The sequence below is a fragment of the Nelumbo lutea genome, chromosome 1 (assembly GCF_056320005.1).
Source record: "Nelumbo lutea isolate HS-2025 chromosome 1, American lotus-T2T, whole genome shotgun sequence".
NCBI classification, from domain to species: Eukaryota; Viridiplantae; Streptophyta; class Magnoliopsida; order Proteales; family Nelumbonaceae; genus Nelumbo; species Nelumbo lutea.
Window position 1 is genome coordinate 190,357,232 of NC_142684.1, and position 13,398 is coordinate 190,370,629.

General features: G+C 38.3%; 1 protein-coding gene across 5 annotated transcripts in view; it reads left to right on the forward strand.

The window, feature by feature from the left end:
• LOC148879998 (Vacuolar sorting protein 39) overlaps positions 1–5,536 on the forward strand; it is a 38,322-nt gene extending 32,786 nt beyond the window's left edge. For 2 of the 5 annotated variants that reach the window (XM_088961782.1, XM_088961784.1), the window contains exons 13-14: positions 3,874–4,044; positions 5,110–5,536. In XM_088961782.1, the coding sequence (XP_088817908.1) occupies positions 3,874–4,044; positions 5,110–5,202 (264 nt within the window). In that variant the 3' untranslated portion in view covers positions 5,203–5,536. Of the gene's footprint in view, positions 1–3,671; positions 3,757–3,873; positions 4,045–5,109 lie in introns of all 5 variants that reach the window. The other 3 variants (XM_088961785.1, XM_088961783.1, XR_016104418.1) reach the window with 2 other exon arrangements.
• The last annotated feature ends 7,862 nt before the right edge of the window (positions 5,537–13,398 follow it).

Here is a 13,398-nt window from a genome sequence, read left to right on the forward strand (position 1 = left end):
ACAACATGAACTTTGGTGAATAATACCCCGATCTTCAAGAAGTTTATGCAACTAATGTTCAAAGTATTCTTTGGCATTGCTAGATCTTATTATCTTCACTCTTTTCTCAAACTGAGTCTCTACCATATTCATGAAGTTTTGAACAATCATAGGAACTTCATCCCGACTTTTCATCAAGTAGAGCCATGTATACTGACTATAGTCATCAATGAAGAGGATGAAATATTTAATACCCACCCATGCAAGGGATAGCATATAGGCCACAAACATCAGTATTGATCAAATGGAAAGCAACATTACTTCTTTTACGACTTGCAAAATATGTGGTTCTACATTGTTTAGATAGATAACAAACTTGACATTCAAAATTCAACTTTGGCACACAGTCAAACAAGTTTGGAAGAAAAAGTTTTATAGAATTGAAAGACATATGACCAAGATGACAGTGCCATAATTTCAAAAGACTCATTTTTTTCATTTGAACAAAACTCAGTCTGGCTTGACAGTCCATGCTCTAAAGGTTCATTAAAGAGGTAGACTCCATCAACTTCATGCCGCTCACTTTCAATAATCTTCATGCTCAGGTCCTGAAAAACACAGTGGGTAAGAAAAAAATTCACTGAGCAATTATGGGATTTCGTGAGAGAACTAACAGACAACAATTTTTTATGTAGCCAGGCACATGAAGAACAAATCCAAGAGAAAGGTTATGAGTGAGTTTGACTTCACCCTGACCCGAAATAGGGGTCTAAGATCCATCGACAACAGTAATCTTGCTCTTCCCTAGGGTTAACTTATATGAGGTAAAATGTGAGAGTATACCAGTCATATGGGCACTAGCTCCAGAGTCTACAATCCATGGGCTAAAAGATGTGGAACAAGCAAGTGCAGTACCTGTTTTGGCATATGAACTAGATGGATTAGTAGGTCTAGAACCAGATGAGGAGGATGTACCACCCTTTTCCAGCTGCAACAATATATTCCTAAGTTTGTCCATTACGTCAGAGGGGTCAAGCACATTAGAAGGTTGAACACCATTACCAACTGTAGCCAAGTGAGCATTGCCCTTCTTCTCAGTTTTGTACTTTTCTGGCTTTAAATTAGGATTGAGCTTCCAACACTTTTCCTTAGTGTGTCTTGGCTTCTTGCTAGTATTTTGCTTGGGTCGAGATGACATAAAAGCAGAGTGATCAATCATAGGAGGTTGCATCATGGTGGTCCTTCAACTTTCTTCCCCTTGTACAAGGGAGTAAGTGGAAGCAAGAGAGATAATGCCAACACTAAGAATGTGTTGCTTGGTAAAATCAAACTCTGGATTTAAGCCAGCCAAGAAATCAAGGACTCTGTTCTCCTCTATGTATTTTTGATATTGCTCGCCATCTTCAGGGTCCTTCCATACGAGTGCTTTCAAGTGATCTATTTCTTCCCAAATAGATTGTAGAGAAGAGAAATACATAGCCACAGATCTCTCCCCTTGATGCATACTACAAGCTTCCCTCCGAAGCTGGTACACTCTAGTAGCTGTATTGTTAACTTGGGAATAAGTGGCAATAACTCTATCCCAAATATGAGGTTGCATTGAGCAAAGCAGCCATGACATAATAAGGGAGTTATTCTGTTCCCACTTTGCAAATTTTGGGTCTTCGAAATTTGGCTTCACCTCATTTCCTGTGATGAACCTCAGTTTACCTCTCCCAGTAATGGTAAGTTTAGCAGATTGAGACCACTCTAAATAATTGGTTCCATCAAGTTTAACTGTAGTTGTCATCCCACTAGCAATATTTGCACTTCCCAGGAACACACTGGAAACCATCCGAACATCCTTAGATGATTCCATATTCTATAAAGACACTTTCTCGCCAACCAAAAAAGGCTCCCAATACTTAACCAAAGCCGTAGACCCAAGAACCAAGGTCACCACACGGTTAAGATACAAAAGGAGGCCAAAAAACCAAATTGGCAACAAAATAATGGGAGAAAAAAACTCCTAAAAATTATACAGGGCTCAGAAAATTACGGGACCACTTTCTATCATTCCCAAAGAGTAAAACGACCTGAATGGTCTAGGTTTTACAGCAGAAGAAGCCATTAAACATGATGTACAAGTCTCGACATCAGATCTGAAATTTCTGCGATTTTCTCCTTGAAGAAATCACTAAAAATCATAGAACCTTCAAATGAGGGCAAGAGTCATACCAAAATTCCTCTAGAATCAGGGAGAATCAAACCATGTAAGTTTCATTGGCTGTTGTCGACACCTGTACAGATTGCTGATGTCATCCGGCGGCGGTCTGACATCAGCAGTTCACCTCGGGAGAGAGGATCAGCAGGAGAGGTACTCCCAAGTGCCCATACCCGCTCTGTTACCAAGTTGACAAGCAAAAGTTAAAACTAGGGTTTAGAAGAAGAAGAAGAAGAAGAAGAAGAAGAAGAAGAAGAAATGTGTCGAGAGGTGTGTTCTTGTTACTATTCACACCCTCAAAAGATCTTTATACTTTGAAAATAGTAAATTACAAGGAAGCCCCTACTTGGGCGCCCAAATACAAAAAAGAGTACAAGGAAGAGAAAAAGGTCCAAAAACACCCCTGTCTAAGCAATCTCAACACATTGAGTTGAGCCCAAGGGCCACCAAGTTTTACCCATTCTAGAAGGCCTAATCAGTTAGCTGTCAACAAGCGGACCCAGTAATGATATCCTAAGAATTGACAGTACTGGATCAATCTTTCATAGCTAGATCTCTCCCTTTCGTACATTTAATCCCTTATGATCAGAATCCTGTTATGCTGAACTTTGACTGATGTAGCATGGGAAACCCGGGAGTATGAGGCATTGGGGAATGAGATGGAACAGATCACTTAAATCCAGGAAGTTAGTTGTGGAAGGCGACTCCAAAGTGGTAGTAGGATGGATAAGAAGCACTACTGAGAGCTCATGGCAGTATAGAAACATTACGAGAGAAATAAGGCATCTGGAAAAGGATCTCACAATCACTTATTTATGGGGCAAAAGATCATCAAACCCTTGGTTGATAAATTTTCTAAACAAGGGGGAAACAGGGGCCAGATGTTTTGGGGGATATTTGTAAGACAATAGCTTTATCTCAAAAGAAGGAAGGCATTAGACAGTTTAGGCTGGCCTGTACCATGAGGTGCTTGGTACTTTGCACATAACAATTCTTTTAATCAATAAATAAATTTTACCATTAGCTATTAACAAGGATGTTTCTTCAAGATTTACTTCAATCTTCAAGATATTATGAATAGGTTTTGTAATTCAAGTATTTTTAGTTCTTTCTGTGTTTAGGAAACTCAAATATTTTGTAGATCTTAGAGGATCTATTGTGTTTCTTTATATACTCTATTATTAGCTCATTTGAGCAATTGATGAATAAATGAAAGAATGAACAAAGAGTTTCTCTACTTCGTGTTTGGTTCTGACTACATACTTACGAAGGTACTAACTCCATCTCTACTTGCTGGTGCCTAGAGAAGCCTGATGGTGCTAACTACATTATGCTTCATCTTTAGTTCACAGTAGTATTTCATTTATTGATTGAATGTTAGTCTATTAGAACTTCTGTTACTAATTTGTTCTTCTTATTGATGTTTTTTCTTCTCCATTGCTAAATCACCACCCTAGCTCTAATTGCCTCTCTTATTCCCTCCTTACAGAGAGTTCTTAAAGTGAATTTATATGAACAGTAAAATCCCCTTCACTTTTCTCTGATCCCTCATTTCTTGTCCTATAGTAAGATAGGTAATTACAGATTAAATTGCTTTCCCTTGTCCTTCATGCACTCTACAATAGTTTGTAGGTTCTGAAAATTGCTTTCCATCAGTTTGGTTGGATTGATAAGTTAATTTCCTTTCTTAGATTGTACACAATCTTTCCCACGCCATAGACATAGATACAAGGCTATCAAGATTGGAGGAGAGATCAAGGCATGTCCAGATTAATGATGAGAGCCTGTGTGATTCCTGTCATTCCCGCCTTGGCACAAAGCTATTTGCAATGTATCCAGATGATTCTATTGTTTGTTACAAGGTTGGTAATATTCTCTTCTCTGCCAGAGAGTAATAGAGGTTGCTTGGTTAATAGTGCAATTCTTGTTCTTGCTACTTCTGATGATGTTATAAATTAAAATGTTAAATCAGAGATTGTGAATTCCCTTGAACAATAGGATGTTGATTTTGTATGCTCTGTCCTTATTTGATTCCATTTTCCCCAATAGTTGTCAAGGTGACGCCTAGGTGGGTGCTTAGGCGGCAAGGCGCCCTTGGAGTCTCGCCTCGCCTAATCGCTAAGCAGTTTTATATAGTGTGTAATAACAAACTTTTATGTTCTTAATTTTTTGAGGTCATAATATAAAATAGACATTTTTAAACTAAAATATTCATTTTGTGTGTTTATATGCTAATTTCTTTTTGTTATTTTCTTATTTGTTAGGGTTTAATCAACACAAACATTGCTAAATGCTGTATTGAACCCTCAAAGACTTCAAAACCTGAACTAATAAGTAAGAAAGAACATAAAATGTTGTCGAATCAACACATTTTCTTCTTCTTCTTCCACCTTTTCTTTTCTTCTTTCCTATAACAGAAATAGGGGTTCAGCCCCTATATTTTTTGAATTTTCTTTTCGTTCTTCTTTTTCTTCTCATGAATATGTTGATTTTCTATACTTCAACATGAAGTTTATACTTTTTTTTATGAAATTTATGGATATTTATTAAGGAAATAGATTATGGAACCTAGGGAACTACCCTAGGATACATGTTTTTACTTAAAAAAAATCCATCGCCTAGGTGACTAGGTACCCCCCGGTCGCTTAGCCTCGCCTTGGTGCCTAGAAAAGTATGATTTTCCCTTTTGCTCTCTTATTCTTGTGGGGAAATATAAATTTGAGAAGTTTCTCCTTTATGAGAAATGCTAGTAAGCAGCTTTTATCTTAATGCAACTTTTGGGACCTTTGACCTACAGACATTGTGGGACCTACATAACTTTGTTTTGAAAATGATCATAACAGAGTTTTGTTTCCTTAGATTTATATACCTGCTACAGTATTACTTAAATCTAAAACTGGAATTTTACCTACATCTTTCTGGTGCAGTGTTTTCGTCGTCAGGGTGAGTCCACATCAGTCACAGGACGTAACTTCAAGCGAGATATCATATTCAAACCAGGTTGGCTTGTTAACAGATAACCTTAAGATGCTGACAAATTCTACTCTATACTACTCTATACAAAGCACAGCTGTAGGAATCATTCCATCTTGATGTCCTGAACAAGCCACTATTGCCGCCAGAACACAGCTCATTGTAGGCCAAGGACTTGGATTCAAGTTCTCAGATTTTTCTAACCCAGATTTTTAGCATTCCATCCCTGTAGAATATGTAATTATGTATCAATATTTTCGTCTTGGACGCTAAAACTTAGTTTGTAGTAGACGCGGTTCCTTTTTGGTGAACAAATTTATTTAAGAATGATAGATTTTGTGTAATTGTACGTAATCAGAATAATTAGTTTTTTCTGTGATTTATCATGGTTTTAAATGGTCTACCATCATCCTGAAATATTATTATTAACTTCTTAATGATGGAAAAGAGAAAATTGTATAGGTTTCTCTCGGTAAAATTCTTGTTTACTATAAAGAAAGAATTGCAGAAATGACTGGGGATTGTTTCTAGGCTCAGTTTGTACTCTTTACAAACTGAGCGATAATAGCTAATACCATGAGAGGGAAATTAAAATTGACCAATCGAATGGTGCTCCATCCAATTGCATTAGATATTCAATACTTCTTTGGTTTTGAACTGCGTCTGAATGGAAGAAAATATTTTTTGGTTGTCATAGAATGAGAATGCCCATCATCATTATTGCTTTATTAATAGTCAAGTCCTCCACTGCGAGAGACACATAGATGGTTTAGTGATTTTTGTTTTTTTTTATAGTTTAAATGTTAAATTTGATTTTGATTGGATCGCTTGCATTTTCATATTATACTGGGCTGTCACAGGAATTTGCTTTGACCATGATTGCAGCTGATGTCAACTCGTTAAGTATGGGCTGTTGGTTTAATCCAAAAGAGATTTAAGGACTTCTTAAAAAAAAAAGTTCATCGATTGATAAATCGGTTATATTTTTCAAATCAGTGAGCTCATAAAATAAAGTTTAGTTTTAGACAAGATTGCCCTTTCTCGTCGAAAATTTCTGCATTATGCTCTGTTCTTGTCTTGACGTAAAGTCATGAAATTTTTGGAATCCTTTTAAAAGGCTGAGTTTGAAAGGAGTACAAGTGCAAATATGTTGAGTGCAAAATCTTATTTTTTGTATGTATTTACGTTGTACATATTTGCATCTGTACTCTTTCCAAACTGAGCCTTAACAGAAAGAGAAAACCCACCAAGAGCTCTCTATTGCTTCTAGCGTTTATCTGGCAATTTGAGACCCTGTGGCGATCCTAGAACTCTGCTTTGGTTGGGAACTTGACGGTAGAGAAAGAACTCCTTCACTCTAAAAACAGCTATAAAGACTCAAAAACCCAAGATTTCTGGGACTGAGAGATAATGGAGAAAACAAGAGAGAATTAAGGTGGTGGAGAAGATTAGAATCCTAGCTAAGGCGCAGCAATGCAAAATCTAGCTTTTGTAGCAGAAAGCATAGGATGTCCTGGAAAAAGCAAAGAAAAAGGTACTGATCGATAGGGGGTGGCAACGAGTTGAGTTTTTTATGAGTTATTTGAGTTCGGCTCGGTTTGGTTTAAACCGAGTTTTGAGTTAAGCTCGAGCCCAATTTATAGGCCTGTTTGCTAATCAAGCCAATCTCGAGTCTAATATAACTCGACTTGTGAGGTTTGCAAGCCTAGTTGAGCTTCTACATACATACATATGTAATATTTTTATTTATATATATATATATTAATAATAACTAATTATTATAATTATTAATTTTTTAAATATCAAATAAAAAATAAATTATATATATCTTTTACTTTTATAAAGCATTTGACTCACAATTGAGCTCAAACCGAGCCGAGCTCGAGCTTATAAGCTTTTTATTTGAGCTCATGTATCTAACTCGAATCGAGCTCGAGCCGCTTACTATCTTGGCGAGCCAAGATCGAAAAACTAGCTATTTAGATCGGCTTGGCTCAAACCCATCCCTATTGATCGATGGAGGGTGATGTTAAGCTCTTATTCCAGGAGCGTGATCCAGGAATGATGAGTCTTTTTATATCAAAAACCATGGACAATGGCTAAGCATGATCTAGTCATTAGTTGTGTTTATCAAAAACTGAAAAAAAAAAAAAAAAAACAAACCACTCAAAATCTAAACTGATCAACCAATTAACTGATTGGTTTTGGTTCATAGTTTTCCAAAACCAGTAGTACTTATTCGATTTGAAAAATAGCCCCATGGTTTGGTTAACCGAACGGTGAGCATCCTACTAGTCAGTGATTTTTGTGATAAAGCTCTAATTTTAGGGTCATGCTTTATCACTATAGATGCCCTCATGACCCATAAATCATTGACATGATTCGAATGGTTTTTTCCTCAATACGTCACTGATTTTGTCAATTAATAAAAGATTATTTTATTTTTTGTAAAAAAGTCCTTGATCTAAAGCAAGGTTTTTAAAACCAGACTAGACATGAACCATTATGGGTTTGGTTCTTGGGTCGAATGGTCCAATCGTTAGGACCAAAATGGATGGCCTGCTTTGGCAAAAAAAAAATAAAAAAAAAAGATCAACAACTATTATTCGGGTCGATAGTTCGATCACCTAGGCCAACAGTTCACTAACCAAATCAATGGTTTTTGGCCAAAAAGTGGTTTTGGGGTGAAACGAAGGTGGTCGGTTCTTGGTTTTTCCAGTCTGGTCCAGTTTTGAAAACATTGATTTAAACCAGCATTTTTGGCTTTGATTTTTTTCTTCCTTTGGTTTCACATGACTACAAGAGAAGTGACGATCTGTTAGAATTTGTTTGGTTGCCAGATATAAGAAAATAGAATAAATGGAAAGAAATTAGAAAAAAAGTTGAAGAGTAATTTTTTAATAAATAGCAATTAGTGGGTTCCATTTCCATCCATTCATTTGGCACACTACACTAAATTATCTTGCATTTCAAATAATTTTTGAAATTTTGTTATTTATTAAAAAAATATTCTTTTAAGACAGTCCATGTCAACATACCTCTCTTTTAAGAGAAAATATTTATCTATTTTCTCAATTTATTGTATTCTTCTATTTTCTATTATTTTAAAAATATAACAAATTAATCATTATCAACCATTGATTATATTTGTACCATGTGAGCAACTCTCTTGCAAAAAGAGGGCAGGTGAATGGTCTCATTTTAAAATACATTATTACCGTTACAATTAAAAAAGCAACAAGGTTCTTTTAATCATTTACTGTCCTCAATTAAAGCATCGTTGGATCGAGGGTTTTCTCTCGAATGGAGCATTTCTTGGGAAATGTTTCAACCCCTTCTCTTCTATGTCCTCATTTTCTTCTCCTCTTATTCCTCCTCCTTTTCCTTTCTTCTTATTCTTATTGCAAGTTGAATGTTCTAATGACTGAACGAAAAACTATGAAATAAATGCAAAATGAAGCATAGAATTAGACGCTTCGGGGTTTGCTTCAGGTGCAATTATCTATCGGTTTTCTTTCAGTCAACGCAAAACGAGAGAACTTTATCAGGATCTTTGGAGTGTGGTCTATGCTATATTTCCATTCCTAAATTACACCATGTTAAGAGATTAAATTAATACAAAATTAGATATATTAGTAGTAAAAAATTAATAATACCAACAAATGAAGTTAGTAACAATAAAATACTACTAACATAAGTTATGGAAATTAAAATAAGTATATATATGTGTAATATTTAAATAGATGTTTTCAATTAGACATTTAATTTGAAATTATTATTTGTGTAGTGCACATACATTTAAATTCCGCTTAAAATAAATGAAAGTGAATAAAAATCTAATAAAAATAGTATCTAAACAAATTTATAACAAAAATTAATTGAAATTAATAAAATAACAATCATTTAAATTCAATTTAGAATTATAAAATTTAATAACAATTTATCTAACCATGATGAAAATTAATAAACATTAATAGAAAAGTTAATAAAAATTAACACGAGTATAGCTAACAATAAATTATTGATAATTACTAAATAAAATAATTGTTTATTTATTTTACTTTATTAATGATTAAAGCCGGTCCACCCAAGTTGCACACTTCAGAGAAATGTGGCATGCATAATTGGATTGAACCAAAACAGTGACAACCCATCCATACATTATTTTTGGGGTTTTAACTAAGTTTATATAAAAATTATTAATATTGAAGCCAAAGGAACTATGGGGGATGGGCTATCCCCATTCGTGTAGCCAATTGAACCAAAAAATAAAAGATCTTAGGTCAAATTTTAATATTGTATTAACAATTTTTAAGGTTGCCTTGCCAAATTGGATCCACACCCCAAGTGTAATAATATTTGTCCAGGCCAGGGATAGGGACAATCATGCCTATGTTAATTATAAAACTATGATTTCTTTTATAAATTAATTTGTTATTTAATTTTAGTTTATTATAATAAACATAGAAAAAATCTATCTAGAAAACCTATACAATTATTAATACACTGAAAATCTAGCCCAATATCTTTTATGTTTTTGGTTCATTGGGCTACACAGTGGGGGATATCCCATCCCTCATAGCTCAATTTGGTTCAGATAACTACAAATGTCACATTGCTCTTAGGGTTGCAACTTAGGGGGTTGAGAGTCAACCAAAGCTCGGGCTTAGATTAATTTAAATGTTAATAAAGTAAAATAAATAAAATAGAAAACTAATGGATAATATGGAAAAAATAATTATTTTATTAAGTAATTAGCATTAATTTATTATTTTTGAAACAAAGCACAAAAATAAAGATCAATTATTTTAAACAGCATTGTAGTTATCAGATTTATTATTTTTGACAAATCTAGTGCATTGCATGGGTCCCCACTAGTAACTATCATAAAGAAAGAGTATTATGGCAAAGAACAGTAATTCACAAATACCTGTGGACAATGAGATTGGTTTTATCAAACACAATAGTCGTTCAGCGGTTCGTAGAATTAATAATAGGGAAAATCTATGATACAGTAAAGACATGGTATGGAAAGAGTTTTGATCAATCAAAACCTACTCATAAATTTTGATAAAATAACACCTTGTTGATTACCACGTTTATGATTTCAATTGATTGGTAAGACATTTTTCAATATTATATTTTTCCATTATCATAGTCGAACCCTAAATAATAATGCTCTACATCATTCATAAAATATATTTCCCACAACCATTAAACTTTTCATTGGGCATTCCATGTAATTTATTTAAGGCATTATCGTTGGTTCTACGGCTAATTCAAATCCCTTGAGAGGGAATTCATTTTTGGAAATTTGAGAGGGGGAAAGTTGGTCAATAGGATTGCTTGACCAGGGAAAGTTTATTTTCCTAGGTATCTACCCATCTCTTAGGTGGGTAAATTAGCTTTCCCATCTAGGGGAAAGTTGCCAGCACTTGGATGGGACAAAAATGTCCTTTTTGATAATAGAATTTTTATGGCTAAAATGGTCATTACATTATTTACATGGGAAATAAAAGAACATGGGCAAATGCACTTACCCAGGAAAGGGTTTCCTGGGAAACACTTACCCAAGTAAGTAACTTACCAAAAAGCAAACGGGGCCTGAGTGTATCAAATTACAGTGTAGATCGGCCTGAATTGGGTAAATGGGGCTTGGTCTAGGCTCAGGTTTTATGTCCAATTATTAGGTTTTGGCATATGTTCAGATTAAATCCAACCCAACTCACTTGGCTTCCACCCAGTGTGGCCCATTAAAAAAAGTAATTATTTAAATATACATTGTGATTTTGACAAACTACTTGAACAAGCTCTGGTGTAACCGTTTTCGGCCACATACCAATGTTTTGTGATGTAAATTTTTTTGGCAAAGTACCTCGTTATTCGACCCGGTGGTGGCGTGCCTTAGTGACGAGCTACTTGGTGGCGAACTGCCTGGGGGCGAACTCCCTGGTGGCAAACTGCCTGGGGTGAACTACCTTGGTGGTGAACTGCCTGGGGGCGAACTGCCTTGTGGCGAACTCCCTGGTGGCGAATTGCCTTGGTGGTGAACTGCCTGGGGGCGAACTGCCTTGGTGGCGAACTGCCTTGGTGGTGAACTGCCTGGGGGCGAACTCCCTGGTGGCGAACTGCCTGGCGAACTCCCTACTAGGCGGTTGATGCCTTAGAGAATGTTGGAGCTCTCTGGTGCGGCGCAATCCGACTGCCCTCAGCATGAGGTGGTCTTCTTTCCTTTGTAGGCTGCGGGAGATGAGGGACCTGCGAGAACTTCATCTTTTCCTCCTCTTTGTAGGTGGCGGGCGCTGAGAGACTTGCGAGAACTCCATCTTTTCCTTCTCTTTGTAGGTGGCGGGAGCTAAGGGACCTCCGAGAACTCCATCTTTTCCTCCTTCTTGTAGGTGGCGGGATTTGAGGGACCTCCGAGAACTCCATCTTTTCCTCCTTGTAGGTGGCGGGAGCTAAGGGACCTCCGAGAACTCCATCTCTTCCTCCTCCTTGTAGGTGGCGGGAGCTGAGAGACTTCCGAGAACTCCATCTTTTCCTCCTTGTAGGTGGCGGGAGCTGAAGGTCCTGCGAGAACTGAATCAGAGGTCCCGGGGGTATTTTCCCGGTGGGGGCTCTCCGATGCATAAGTTAGCACTCTTATTGTAGAGAGCTTTGAAGATAATATGAGAGAGTTAGAGAGCAGGGTTACTTCCCTTTCTTTTTTTTCCCCCTCCCCTTTGGGGGGTGAGGTCTTTATATACCAGAGTCCTCGCGGGTTAGGTGGGTGAAAAACCTCCAAACGGTAAGACTCGTCGCATCCTATCAGAACCAGGGTACGGTGGTGAACTCCTCGAGGTTGTCAGGCTGGCGCTTGTGTCAGGCGGCCAGGTCGGCGCCTAGGCCGGGTTGTTAGAGGGGTGCCTGCGTCAGTTGGTGGGTCAGTGTCTAGGCCAGGTCGTCAGGTCGGTGCCTGTGTCAGTCGGCGGGTCAGTGTCTAGGCCAGGTCATCAGTGGGCGCGTTGGCTGGATCATGCGCTAGGCTGGTCCAGGTCGCGCAGTTCGTGCACTAGGCCGCGCACGCGCCTCACGCAGGTCGCGCAGGTGCGCGTCAGGCCGTGCCAGGCCGGCCAGACTGGTGCCCGGGTGGGTCATCAACTTCGTAAGTTTGTTGGCTGGGTGTTTTCCTAGTTGTCACGAGGTGCCACGTGTCACAATTTCACTGGAGGGCCAAATCTGTCCTCATCAATAGCCCCCCACTCCCGAGCTAATAGTAACTCAGCTCGGGAGTAGATTTCTTTTGGCCCGTAAGTCGATGAGCTAGTAAGTGCTGATCCAATTACTAGTGTGGCCCGTAGGCTTTGGGAGCGACTCGTAGTCTATTCTTTTTTTACTTTGCCCGTGCCAGAGGGGCGACCGGGTCTTGAGCAGTAATGTGGCCCGTAGGCTTTTGGGAGCGATTCGTATACTCTTTTTTTACTTTTGCCCGTGCCGGAGAGGCGACCGGGTCTTAAGCAGTAATGTGGCCCGTAGGCTTTTGGGAGTGACTCGTAGTCCACTCTTTTTTGACTTTTGCCCGTGCCGGAGAGGCGACCGGGTCTTAAGCAGTAATGTGGCCCGTAGGCTTTTGGGAGTGACTCAGTCTACTCTTTTTTGACTTTTGCCCGTGCCGGAGAGGCGACCAGGTCTTAAGTAGTAATGTGGTCGTAGGCTTTTGGGAGTGACTCGTAGTCTACTCTTTTTTGACTTTTGCCCGTGCCGGAGAGGCGACCGGGTCTTAAGTAGTGATGTGGCCCGTAGGTTTGGCCTGCATCAGCTTCGTAATTCCGGTCACCTACTCCTACAAGAAGCTACTAGGGGCTTGACCTTCGGGGGCAACACCACTAACTTTAGGTTTCCAACTCACACGGGAGCCTTGGAAGGCTCGACCAGTAAGGGCGCCTATGTAGTCAGTTGGCCGCCAACTCCCGCGGAAGCCACGAAGAGCTCATCTTTGTAGGGGGGACCTTGCGGAGAGGACTGATGTGGCATTATCTGAATTGAAAGTAAGGTTGGTAGAGCTACTTAGTCCATTATCTCCCTGCATAGTCTCCGAGTTCATAAAAAATGTAAAACTATAAAGCGATAGCTTCAATTTCTAAAAAGTGAGGACTTAGTTTTGGCAAGATGAGAACTTAGCTTTGGTAGGATGAGAACTTAGCTTTTTGTAGCGTGTTCCCACAGACGGCGCCAATTGATGTAACCGTTTTCGGCCACGTACC